Consider the following 12,872-nt stretch of genomic DNA (forward strand, 5'->3'; position numbering starts at 1 on the left):
CACTCTCTCTCTCTCTCTCTCACACACACACACACACACACAGAATCACACAATTTAATTGATTAGACAAAAACATGTTATATAGTCTTGATATGCACGTTTACAGTGGTTATTTACATGTAAAGAATTGTAGATCTAGTTATTCAAATAAATCGTAGCACACCATAGTCAATATTATAATATAAAAGGTGACTAAATGGCAAATATGAAACGCTGGTGGTAATGACTGTTAAGCTACACTTGGTGGCACCAAACCAGTTTGTTCCACTGGTGTTGCAGTAGCCAGAAGTGGCTCCACATGAGCAGCACAGGCATGGTTGTAAATGTGAATTCTGCCAAACACTAGAAAGCTTTTTTCCTAAGTTAAAGAGGATCATAAAGTGGTAACACTGACATTAAATCTAACAGAAAACACCCCCCCCCATCTAATAATATCAATGTCTTCTGTCATCACAGTGAATGTGTGTGTGTCGCCCACAGAGCACAATGATGGCTGCCACTTCCCCTCTAAATACCAAGATAAGACTGATGTATTACAGATAATGAACATTAGCGGGGATTTCTACTGCTGCCTCAACAGCATTAAAATCCTGTATAAAACAAAGTAAAATATAAAATATGGGCTGTCTTAGAGAGGGATCAAACTCTTCCATTTAAAAAAAAAAAGCACCAGGGTACAACAGATCATCCACCAACATCAAATTATTGCATATTGATTAACTTGATACTGGGAAGTTTTTTGAAGACACGGTGGGAACCTGAAGGGAAAGAAACTCAGTGTTTCACTGCAGAGTTATACTGAGCTGCCTCTAGTTGTGAACGTATGAATGTGGAGTGCGGAAGTGCTGAAACAAAGGTGAAAAGTTAATGCCTCCCATATTTGGACTCCATCTTGTGTCGTGTGCATGTTCGGTCAGTCTCTGCTCCAGCTGTCTCGGTGGATGCTCGACCACTACCATAAAAACTAAACATATCTTTAATTGACAGCAATTCTAAGATTAGAGCTGGTTCACTGGGGTTGTGGTGGGGCTCATATGGTCTGCTTGCTGTTGGGTAACTTGCTAAGGATTAGGTGAAATACAGTCTTTCTTCACTCTGTGGAGATGTTGCAGTCCTGGGACCACATATTGCTCCACACAACACTGTGGGACATTTCAACAGACACGGTCACACAAGAAGTCATTATGTGCCGCTCAGTACATGACAGGCAGTAAGTAGCCTGTAGCACACTTTCACTCTCCTTTGTAAATTAGTAGTTCATTACTAAAGTGACAAAAAACATCAAGTTAATGTTTATCATGAGGCCAGAGGATCCAGTTTGTAAAAATTCTGACATTTTATCAACCATGTATTTTCACTATTCAAAGTCTTTTCACAATAAAAGGCACTTTAATTTATTATATTCTCTGATGCTTTCACCCCATATTGGAACAAAACTCCTGAATTTACACACAATCAGCTTTTATTCATCCATGTTTGCAGCCTGTATAATCTACTAGAGATACGTATTATCTGTGAAGAACTGTGCTCAGTAATAGTTGATTAGGTTTCATTCCTGCTGGATTCATTAAACTGCAGAATTCATAAAATGCAGACACATTAAAGGTGCATGCTCTGATTAATATAGTGTTGTTCGTGTGTTCAGATCGGTTTAGTGATTGCAAATTAACAGTTTAATCCTCAGACAGGTGTTTCTGTTATAATATAGCGAACAGTGGGGAGGTGACAGGAAATGTGAGGGGAGATGGGGATAACACGTGCAACAAAAATCCCTGATTGGACTCAAACTGGGGTTACCGTCAATGTCAAAGGACACCTTGTGTTATTGTAATGTTTAAGTAGTAACTGGTAATAATGACAAAATATCTTTACTATGTAAGAAGGTGTAACATCCATGTTGCTTCATTTGTTCTCAGTTCCTAAACCAGCTATATAACAGCCATCCTGAAAAGCCTTTTTTTATTTATTTATATACTTATATGCTGTTTTATATACTTGTGATATTCATAACATGAGAGTCAAAGAGGACATTAGACATGGAACATGTGTGCTTTTGGTTATTTTTTTAAATATCATAATAAGAGTGATAATTCCAACATGCCTCAACCCTTATGAACCAAACTTCAAGAACTGCTTTTGGTTTTAATACAGTATTGAACATGTTTTACCCCAAATATATAAGATATAAATATAATATGATGCAACAATTGTTTTGGGCAAAGATTTATATAAAATGTGTCTGGCTGGCTACCCCCACCCCCTCCTCTGTGTCTCCTATCTCTGTGTCCCTTCACTACCATCACAGCCACAGGAAGGCCCTGGCAGCCCGAAACACTGATACTATCTCTGCGCTGCTCATCTCCGTCCTCCGCTGTGTTGAAATCTTGCCCATCCCACAAAGGGAAACCGCTGGTGAACAACGGTCCATGGCATGACGTCCGTTTCTGTGGGTAGACAACTTATGGTAAATAATGTGGCAGGTGCATTTCATGTTCCCTGATTATAGACACATTGCAGAATAGATACTTGGGTTATATCACACCATTTTCTATAAGAAAGATGTGTTGTTTAAGGGTGCATTGTGCTGTAATGAAAGCTGGATGTTGTTGCATGTGTAAAGGCTATTTGAGGAAGCTGCTTCAATAACCAAAGGCATATTTAAATATGCTGTGTATATATTTTAATGTAAAATTAGAATCACTTGTTACAGTTTTTATATATAGGGAAATAGTAGACATAAAAGACCATGTTGCATACAATATAGGCACCAGCATTTTTTTAGGTAAAAAAAATTGACAAAGTATCTCTTCAGCAGTGTATTACTATAAATGTATATATAACACATTGACAACACCAAAGATAATATCTTTACATGTGTTAAAATCTTTTCAAGTAATCCCATAGAGATAAGAGTATACAGAGAGAAGCACTTAGATTTCATTGAATCCCCTGGAAACCACAGGCTGTTGTGTAACGCTATTGAGCAAACAACACTTACACTCATCTCTGACTATGAGTAGAAGTATCAGGTAGATGATAAGACAGTCTATATACAGTACTTATGTGAAGATGCTGCCTTCAAGAGCCATAAGTGAGTTTTGGAATTTGCTAAATTGAAGTATGCAGCTTTATAACTTGATGACTTTTTGTTTTTGGGCTCATTTGTCCAATATTTTGGATTTTTAGATCTGCAGTACATCAAAATCTCCTTAAAACCCTCTTCCTATATAACGTAGCTGTTTTACAAGTGTAAAAGGTGTATATGTTTACAGATTCAGCCACTTCTCTAAGATTTCTGTGTGCTCTCAGGTCGCAACACTCACAATTTTGAATATACAATGACTCAAGAGAATTTACATTCAAATCCATCACACTTTTTCCTACAGTAATCATGAGTAAGTCCCCTCTCACCCAGAAAAACACCAAAAACAAAGTCTCAGACTCTAAATAATCGTGATTTATTTTACTTACATTTTATTCACTCAGTTAACTGTTATACTGTCTATTTCCGATCTCAGAAATTTAGCCAGAAATTTACGTGACGTTCTTGAACTCTGACACTATTTTAGCAATAATAACTAACCACAGCATGTCTGTCGAGCTTCTGCTTTCTCCACATGTTGAAGCGGCGTGCATGGGGTCGTAGCAAGAGTGAGACCCTGTATATAAAGAGTTTGGCCTTTAGGAAACAGAAACTACAGAGGCCAAAAGCAAGGGCACATTATGTAGTGGGATTACAGGTAATGTTAGAAAAATATCGGTTCAGGACTGAAACATGAGGGTTTTTGAAAACAAAAAACAAAAATCAAGTTTGTTGGAAGCACAAGTCGCATACTAACAAAAGTCACTGACACGAACAAGTCGGCTAGGAGATATCTTTTCACCCAGCTTGCGGGGTCTCGTCATTAGCCCGACAAAATCCACAGTCAAAGGGTAGAAATAATGTTTTACTGTAAATTGAATTGTTTCAAAAATGACTGCAAATGTCAAGTGTTAAATCTGCAACAGTAATCAATACCAGAACAGAAAACATGACAGGCGCAGAAATGGCGACTAAGGAGTGAGAATCTCAGCGAGTTGACCATAATCTCCCCCTGGTTGGACAGCAAACACAGAGGACATGACCTCAGTGTTCTCAGTGCTAACTACGACTAGTGTGTCATGCTTTCTGTCTTTTCAATTTTACCCTCCACAGAGTAATGCATTCTCAAATCTACTTCTATAAGTGATGTTAAGTATATCATACATCCAGACTCGCTAAGAAGGGCTAAAAGAAGCCTTATGGATGAGAGGTGAAACATCTGCTGGAATATAAAGAAAGTCCCAGCTTCTCTTGACTTAGCCCCTTCTGGATTTCTACGAGTAACTTTTATTTCCTGAATTATCACAAATGTTTGCCTTTTTGGAGACTATTTGAGAAATTAATGAGGAGACTTTGGGGTTTGAGTCTGGGGGGTCTGACTAGACATATTAATGATTAATCTGATGCTTGTAATTAGATGTGAATACCAGGTAAACATGTGCTTCTTGGCTGTGTTCAAAGAGTAGACTCCCCCGCTCCTCCGTCCTCGGTACCCTGCTGGTGCCGCTGCGACAGGATGTGTTTGAGAGTGTCCAGCTCCTGTGTCAGCTGCCCTATTCGCATCTGCAGCTTCTGGTTTTCCTCCTGCAACTGCATGGCCCTCTGCTGGGTCAGCAGGATCCTCCTGCGGGCCTTATCCCGGCTCTTTCTCACTGCGATGTTGTTCCTCTCACGTCGCATGCGGTACTCTGCACTGTCCTTGCTGATGCTCCTCTTGGTCACTGGAGCCCGCAGGGTTGGCAGGAGGAAGGGAGAGAAGTCCTGCAGGTGAGAATATCATACATGTCTTAGTTATGGAGAAGAATGATGAAGTTTCATTTTAGGTATCACACTCAGAAAATGTGTAAAAACCCTCTGTCTCACCTGTTGAGTGTTGATATGGCTCTGGTGGTGGTTTGTGCTCCCTGCGCTCGAGTTGTTGCTGAGACAGGGCGACGTGTACGGCAGGTACGACATTCCCATCATCTGCTCAGCCACTCTGTCCTCACCGCCCCCCCTGACCAGCCCCTGAGACTGACTGTACGAGATCATGTCCATCGGAGTCAGCTGATTGGTCGAACCAGCCATGTTGGAAGTGGTGGGGTTCAGGGTCTGGGTGTGGGAGTGGGTGTGGGGCTGACCCGGGTATGAGCTCACCCACTCCTGGATGACGGAGGACACCCTGGAATCAGACATCTGTTGGGGTTCAGGGAACAAAATGGGATTTAAGTTTAATTTATTTTTATTTTTTTGTTAATCCCTTTTTTCAAATTAACAACACAAACTAAATCCAATGTACAACATACAAATAGAAAACACTCTGATAGTCACAGAAGTAACATGGAGGGAAAAAAGAGACCCAAAAAAAAGGAAGAAGGAGGATAGTCATTAGTGTGTAAAGAAGTAGCAGATGAGTGGTTTCCATTTTATACACCCTCACTACATGTCAGAGGCAAATACTGTATTTAATGTATTTAATACTGTAATGTATTTTTTACTTTGCTACATTTATGTGACACCTTTAATTATCAAATGGATCTCAGATTAAGATTTTAGATATAAAACATGAGATCTTATAAAATATCATGCATTGTTATAGATTAAACTACACAACTATAGATATAGTAATTATAATTAGCCCCACCCCAACCAACTACAACAGTATAATCCTGTTTATAATTGTCAATACACTGTTGATGATAATCAAATACAACTTATTACAATTCAACACGTTGAAAGAGCTCATTTTGCTGTACATGGTGTACTTTTGATACTTTAAGCACATTTTACTGATACTTAACTGGTTTTGTACCTTTACTCAAGTAAGGTAATAGGGTTTTACAGCGTGGTGTTGCTACTTTTACTTAAATAAAGGATTGTAATTCTTCTTCCAGCACTAACCACAGATACAAATGTCTTCAACTCGCCATCTATACATCTTATCTTCTTAAGATAAAGACATATTATCAAGTAAGACATCCAATATATAAAAAATGATTGGTGATGATTGGGTATATACAAATATTATTTGGTTTAATGAAACAACCAAATTACAATAAAATGTGTAAGATACTTTTTTGCATGGGCGTTAAAGACAAAAAAACGTTAACCCTCAGGATGTAATGTTCTTAATTGTAAGTAAGTAGTAAAAGTAAATACAGATCTGCGTAGGCACAAGACAAATCATACAATAAACAGCAAAGTAAGGCAGAAAGAAACAAACACTACAGCTTGCAAACCATGAATGAAAATGAATTATTTGAGACCAACGGTCATTGTTATAGTATATGTCTGTAAAGCTCTGAACCTGACTCTAGCTGACACTAACAGTCACTTTATCAAATAAAATATAAATTACAAGAAAAGAGCTTTAAATATCTCCATATATCTTCTGTTCAAAAAGAGAAAAAACAATGACTGATTATACTAAATCTAAGACACATTATAAAGCACCTATAGTATAAAAGTACATCTATGTTTGTTTAATATTGGTATAAAATTTCCCCACATGAATAAATTCTGAACAGACTTACCATGACTTATCTCTCCACAAACTCTCAGAATATTTTTCAGGCTGTCCTCTGACAGTCTGACACTCTGCAAATGGTCTGAAAATAAGCCAGACAGGTACTCCTGTGATTATCACACCATCACTTCCCCTCTCTCTCTCTCTCTCTCTCTCTCTCTCTCTCTCTCTCTCTCTCTCTCTCTCTCTCTCTCTCTCTCTCTCTCTCTCTCTCTCTCTGTCAAACACACCCACCCCCACCACACACACACACACACACACACACACACACACACACACACACACACACACACACACACACACACACACACACACACACACACACAGACAGAGATGTTCTGCTAAATGTAAGAGATTTGTAAAATTATAGCAGTTCTAGCTCTAATTGTCTGAACAGAGCAACATTGTAACTTGTAACATTATGACAGAGTGAGCTCTAAATAACCGACCAGTGCAACATTGTAACATTATAACAGTATGCGCTTTAGTTGACTGACCAATGCAACATTGTAACACTATAACAGTATGAGCTCTAATTAACTGACAAGTGCAACATTGTAACACTATAACAGTATGAGCTCTAGTTGACTGACCAGTGCAACATTGTAACACTATAACAGTATGAGCTCTAATTAACTGACAAGTGCAACATTGTAACACTATAACAGTATGCACTCTAATTGACTGAGCAGTGCAACATTGTAACACTATAACAGTATGAGCTCTAATTAACTGACAAGTGCAACATTGTAACACTATAACAGTATGCGCTCTAATTGACTGAGCAGTGCAACATTGTAACACTATAACAGTATGAGTTCTGATTAACTGACAAGTGCAACATTGTAACACTATAACAGTATGAGCTCTAATTGACTGACCAGTGCAACATTATAACAGTATGAGCTCTAATTGACTGACCAGTGCAACATTGTAACACTATAACAGTATGAGTTCTGATTAACTGACAAGTGCAACATTGTAACACTATAACAGTATGAGCTCTAATTGACTGAGCAGTGCAACATTATAACAGTATGAGCTCTAATTGACTGACCAATGCAACATTGTCACATTATAACAGTATGAGCTCTAATTGACTGACCAATGCAACATTGTCACATCATAACAGTATGAGCTCTAATTAACTGACCAGTGCAACATTGTAACATTATAACATTATGAGCTCTAATTAAGTGACCAGTGAAACATAGTAACATTATAACAGCATGCCATGAGCTCTAATTGTTATTGGAACAGTGCAAACGCATGACAAGCAAATCAGGCGCTGCTTCGACTCTGTCCTTCTGCGGCTTCCGTATTCTCAATAAAATCAAAATGGCTTCCACTATTGACAACGTGAGTTGAGCTTAGCATGCTGCTAGTCAATAAAGCATTTTTATTATATTTCCATGACTTTTGTCAACTTAATAGACCATTCAGACGACTGAATGTGTACGCGTAGACTGTGTCTTAACGTGAGCTTGAGTAGAGTGAGGGATAATAGCTGTTTCATTTGTAAAGACTTTGGCTAACCAGCTAGCTTCCAGCTAACAGTTCTTTCTTGTATGTCTTTTCACTGTCTTACAGGATTTGATTGGAAGTGATTTGCCAAAGGCTGTACAGCTGCTTAATACTCTCACAGAGCAGGTACAGTATGTCTGTTATGTTGTGGAAATACTTTTTGAATGTTTTTATTGAAGTCATGGTGAATTAACAGTCCCAAATGTAATTATTTTTGTTTAAGATATGTAAACAAATTCTTAACAATATATTTCTCATGTCATGACACATCAGACTAGTTAGTACTGAAACTATTATATTTACATTGTTGGTTCAATCCCATATAATTGCTGAAGTTGTCCTCTCACTCAGAGTTAAATAATAATTATAATGGAAATAGAAATTGTCTGTTTATTCATCACTTACACTTATGACTGAGTACATCGTAGCAAAACACCTTAACGCTGTTTAAACCCGCTTACAGATCCATGAAATCTTTCTTTGTAGGTGGCTTCAGTCACAAGTCATGTCCGCAGCTTGCTAAAAAATGTCAAAGATGGGGTGTTTAAGACATCGAAGGTGAGTAAAAGCTTCATCAGAGCTCCAAAAGTACACACCAGATGTGTTTGTATTTTCTAAGGATTCTTACTGTATGCACCAGCATGTTTGGACCATCACAAGAAGGAAATTATGCTGCTTGAGACTCCATTTGTACAGTCACAAGATCTAGAACTAGTTACTTAAACTGGAACAAAATAAGAGACTGAATACAGAGAAACATCCTGCTGCTTGTCTAAGCAGATTTGATCAACATATTTATCATAAATAAATGGTTGTCATGACTGATAATTTGTTATTTAGTCACTTGTTTTTCATAAATACTGATTAAACTGTTGGTCAAAACAAAACAAGCAATTTGGGCTCTTTGAAAAGTGTGAGATTAATCAATAAGTAAACTGGCTGTAGTTGCAGTCTGAGTCTTTGTTTCTTTGAGCCCCTGACTGTCTGCCCTCTCTGCCTGCAGGGTTTGTCTTTTTTGGACCTTCGGTATCACCTGCTGCTCTTCTACCTTCAAGACCTCACTCATCTGATTAGCATCAAAACAGAAGGAGGCAAAATAAAGGACAGTGAAGCCTTGAACAGAGTGGTCACAATTAGAACGGTGAGATGTTTGTACGAACACACAACGAACAATAAACTCATCTTTTCACCTGGCATGATATTTAATAACCTTTCACCCCTTTACTGCTTTTTTTTTTTTTTTTAAAGGTCTTGGAGAAGATGCGACCGCTAGACCACAAACTGAAATACCAGATTGATAAACTGGTGCGCACAGCTATCACTGGCAGCTTAGGTGAGACTGGCGTGGCTTCCAGCAGTAATGAAAATGAAAGATTTGATTTAGGACACATGTCAAATATCAGACTTGTAGAGAGATTTCCTTCCATGTTTCACATGCACGTTTCAGTGTATAACCTGTCTTTTGTTTGTGTTGATTTTTAGCTGAAAATGACCCACTGCAGCTGCGTCCTAACCCTGAGAATCTCATCAGCAAAGTAAGGCCAAAAAATCCTCATAAATTAAAACTGTTATTCAGATACTGCAGAGATATTTTTGTGGCAGGCTGAGTTTTTTTATTCTTACTTGCTTCATAAATTAAACAGCTGAGTGAATCTGAGGAGTCTGAAGGTGATGCTGACAACAAGGCGGACTCAGAGAAGAGAGCAGCTCACTCTAGTGGCAGGAGATATGTACCGCCCAAGATCGCCCCAGTGCATTATGGTAATGTTTGTGTATTTTTTGAAGAGTTTTTGTCTTTCTCTTTGTTATAAAAATATTATTACAGTCTGCCTTTTTATTAATAGAATAAAAAGGTTTTATTTTGTGCAAGTTAAAAGATTGTAAAGAATCTAGAAAGCAGCATATCTCCTCTACTTATCCAAAAGTAAAATTTATAAAACCTGTACTTATTTGTTATCCCATTCTTTTTCCTCTAGATGGTGACATGACAGAAGCAGACAAGAAGAAAGCTCAGGTGGAGCGTCAGCGGCGAGCAGCCCTCAGAAGTTCTGTGATCCAGGAGCTTCGACAGCAGTACAGCGACGCCCCCGATGAGATCAGGGACCGACAAGACTTCCAGAGCGAGCGGGACAGCCGCGAGGAGCTCCACAGGTTTTTACTCTCCTACGTGTTATTAAGACATGATGTGGGGTGGTTTAACAGAAATCATATTTGTATAAACACACTCAAAAAGAAATAACGTGACGATGATCATGTTTTCCAATAATTGTCTTTTCCTCTTCACAGGAAAAATTATGAGGAGTCGATGATGGTGCGTCTCAACATGCCGAGTCGTCAGAAGAACTCCAAAAAGAGAGGCATGATGTCTATGTCCGGCCAGCTGAGCGGGATCACACACTTCAGTGACATCACAGCGCTGACAGGTGGCGAGGGCGGCCAGGTGAGCTCATACTGTAACATCTGTATCTTATTTGCTGGTGTTAATTCAAAAGTTCGGTCCAGACAGTTAAATTAATATTTGTAAATTTCCCGTCATACAGGCTCAGACAGGAATTGATTGGGAGTTTTAAGGTGGAGGTTGCAGTTTCTTTGGAGTGTGTATTGGTTGGATTCCTAACGGAGTCTGGGCTTAAAACAGCGGGACACACCAAATTATTTATATTGACTATTATGCAACTTTGGCTGCCACCAGCACACAATTAATGTTGGACAGAACAGCGCTGTTGTGTGTTTTGAAGAGGTCTGGGTATCTTGGTGACTCAGTTGTCTGGTGCTGTGCTGGCAGCATTGTTGGCAACAGCTACACTGTGTGTCTACAGCCTGCTGTCATAAAAAGTACTAATGAGTGAGAGTAATCACTGGCCGGCAGTCTCATGCTGATAGTCTGTTCCACCGCTTGCAGATGTGGAAAATTCATTCAGTTAAATGTATTTAAGAAGACTTGGAAAAATCCTCGTGCTATGTTTAGATCTTGTACTGGACAACATAAGACGCCACTAAAGGATGTCACTAACAGGCCCATCTCCATCCAGTATGAATGGGACCATTGTGTCTCGTTTTATTTCGATCACATTCTTAATGCAACTGCTGGTTCTAACATTTTAATCTTTATTGGCGCAGGATGGGGACAACCCTCGCCCCAAGAAAAAGAAGAAACTCATGAAGAAGAAAACTAAAAGAAGAGGTAAGGACATTTAAATATGCTAAGCAGTAAAAATGGATTTCATGGCATTTTGACACATCTACACACACAAGTCAGATGTGACAGTAAAAAACACAAAGTTATGGTCAGTTTACTGAAAACCTTTACCATCTTGTATCTGTATTTAGTGCCTCCTCTTCAGGATTCAGGGCTGCAACTGATAATTATTTTCATAATCAATTTAATGGCAGGGTTATCACAATATCCTAGAGAACAAGATGACATCTTAAATAAGCTATGATGTAGGAGACCAAGAAAAAAACCAGGAACCATCAAATATTTCTCATTTTTGCTTAAAAATGTATTTGATTATTAAAACTAGCTGCATTTCGATGATTTTAGGGGTTTTGTCACTTCAATTACTAAGTTCTAAACCAAAAATCCTATTTTCTTTTTCAGATTTTGTCATAAATACTTATTTACATGATCACCTCTCTATAGCTGAACAGCACTAAGAAATGGAAAAGCAGCATTCAGTCATAGCTATTATCTGCATTATGAGCCTGTTTCATCTTAATGATCACTTGTTTTCTTTCTCTGCAGCTTTCAAGAAGCATAAATAGATCTGAACCGTGGCGCCCGACAATGTTCAAAGACCAAATGATGACAAGAAGAGGAGCCATCATGTCAGTTTAAAGGATTCTATTACCAACAAGCCGGTTGTCAACATGTATACATTTTCCAAAAGCTTTGCATAGTTTTTCACGTTTGTGGAATAAACATTTACTGTTAAGTTGTATCTGTATGTCATGTTTCAATCATCTCAGACTGCCTTATTGTCAGAGGTAACACACATTTATCAAGTATGATTAAATCACTGAAATCCTGAGTGAATTTTAAAATTCATTTTTTTTCTTTTACCTCCTCCATTGTCTAAATTACTCTCTATAAGAGCTGTGAACATTGAAATGAGATAAAGGACATATTATAGACATTCAATCCAGGCCGATGCTGCTTTAACATCTAATCACAACCTGGTGCAGCATACAAACAGCAGCCAACTGACCACAAGACAAATGTTTTAGTATGTTGCAAATGTAAAGCCTGCTTGTTTCAGCACGCCCCTTCAGGAATTCACAAGCCCACCATCACTACCTGACTAAAAATTCCAGTATGTCACCTCAAATATATGCTAACATTGTATTAAGTTTTGTACAGTATGGTCAGACTGTACTGTTTGACACATTCATGCAAATTATGTACAATTATCTACTGCCTACATTATCAGTCAGTTTTGCCATGTTGATCAAAATATATAGTACTGGTTCTCTATTGAATAGTATAACCTCTAAAACATCTAGCCATTGGAGTTCATTCAGGGGAATGTGTGAAGTGCTTCATCAACCAATGACCAACTAGTTTGTTAAAATAGCTCAGAGGTCATCTTATGAACCTTCAATTGGCGAGCATATATAGACAGAGCACAGCAGTGTTACACTTTACGATGAACAAGAAACGGGGTCAAGAGAAGAGGTCAAGGACACAGACACGTTCTCAATGAAATATGTAAAGGGCCGGACTTACAGATCATGTTCTCAATCTTGGCCTTACAACAGCTG

General features: G+C 38.4%; 2 protein-coding genes across 2 annotated transcripts; one reads left to right on the plus strand and one right to left on the minus strand.

Annotated features, from left to right (window-relative positions):
• Nucleotides 1–2,729: 2,729 nt before the first annotated feature.
• On the minus strand, nucleotides 2,730–6,719 carry cebp1 (CCAAT/enhancer binding protein (C/EBP) 1). The gene is made up of 3 exons (XM_062441348.1): nucleotides 6,595–6,719; nucleotides 4,946–5,257; nucleotides 2,730–4,843 (listed from the first exon to the last, which is right to left on the minus strand). The coding sequence occupies exons 1-3, from the start codon at nucleotides 6,595–6,597 to the stop codon at nucleotides 4,538–4,540; spliced, it is 621 nt and encodes a 206-aa protein (XP_062297332.1). The 5' UTR covers nucleotides 6,598–6,719; the 3' UTR covers nucleotides 2,730–4,537.
• A 1,206-nt stretch (nucleotides 6,720–7,925) lies between these two features.
• ngdn (neuroguidin, EIF4E binding protein) lies at nucleotides 7,926–12,052 on the plus strand. The gene is made up of 11 exons (XM_062441349.1): nucleotides 7,926–7,946; nucleotides 8,178–8,237; nucleotides 8,598–8,669; nucleotides 9,115–9,252; nucleotides 9,360–9,444; nucleotides 9,594–9,646; nucleotides 9,755–9,872; nucleotides 10,088–10,262; nucleotides 10,398–10,551; nucleotides 11,232–11,295; nucleotides 11,857–12,052. Exons 1-11 carry the CDS (start codon nucleotides 7,926–7,928, stop codon nucleotides 11,874–11,876), a joined length of 960 nt encoding a protein of 319 aa, XP_062297333.1. The 3' UTR covers nucleotides 11,877–12,052.
• The last annotated feature ends 820 nt before the right edge of the window (nucleotides 12,053–12,872 follow it).

The sequence above is a fragment of the Scomber scombrus genome, chromosome 20, assembly GCF_963691925.1.
Source record: "Scomber scombrus chromosome 20, fScoSco1.1, whole genome shotgun sequence".
In the NCBI taxonomy this organism is placed as follows: Eukaryota; Metazoa; Chordata; class Actinopteri; order Scombriformes; family Scombridae; genus Scomber; species Scomber scombrus.

Coding starts and splice junctions, on each gene's coding strand:
- cebp1 (XM_062441348.1), bottom strand. Junction 4,844..4,945: donor GCCATATCAACACTCAACAG/GTGAGACAGAGG, acceptor TCTCACCTGCAG/GACTTCTCTCCCTTCCTCCT.
- ngdn (XM_062441349.1), top strand. CDS start 7,926: ATGGCTTCCACTATTGACAAC. Junction 9,253..9,359: donor GAGTGGTCACAATTAGAACG/GTGAGATGTTTG, acceptor TTTTTTTTAAAG/GTCTTGGAGAAGATGCGACC. Junction 9,647..9,754: donor CTGAGAATCTCATCAGCAAA/GTAAGGCCAAAA, acceptor TAAATTAAACAG/CTGAGTGAATCTGAGGAGTC.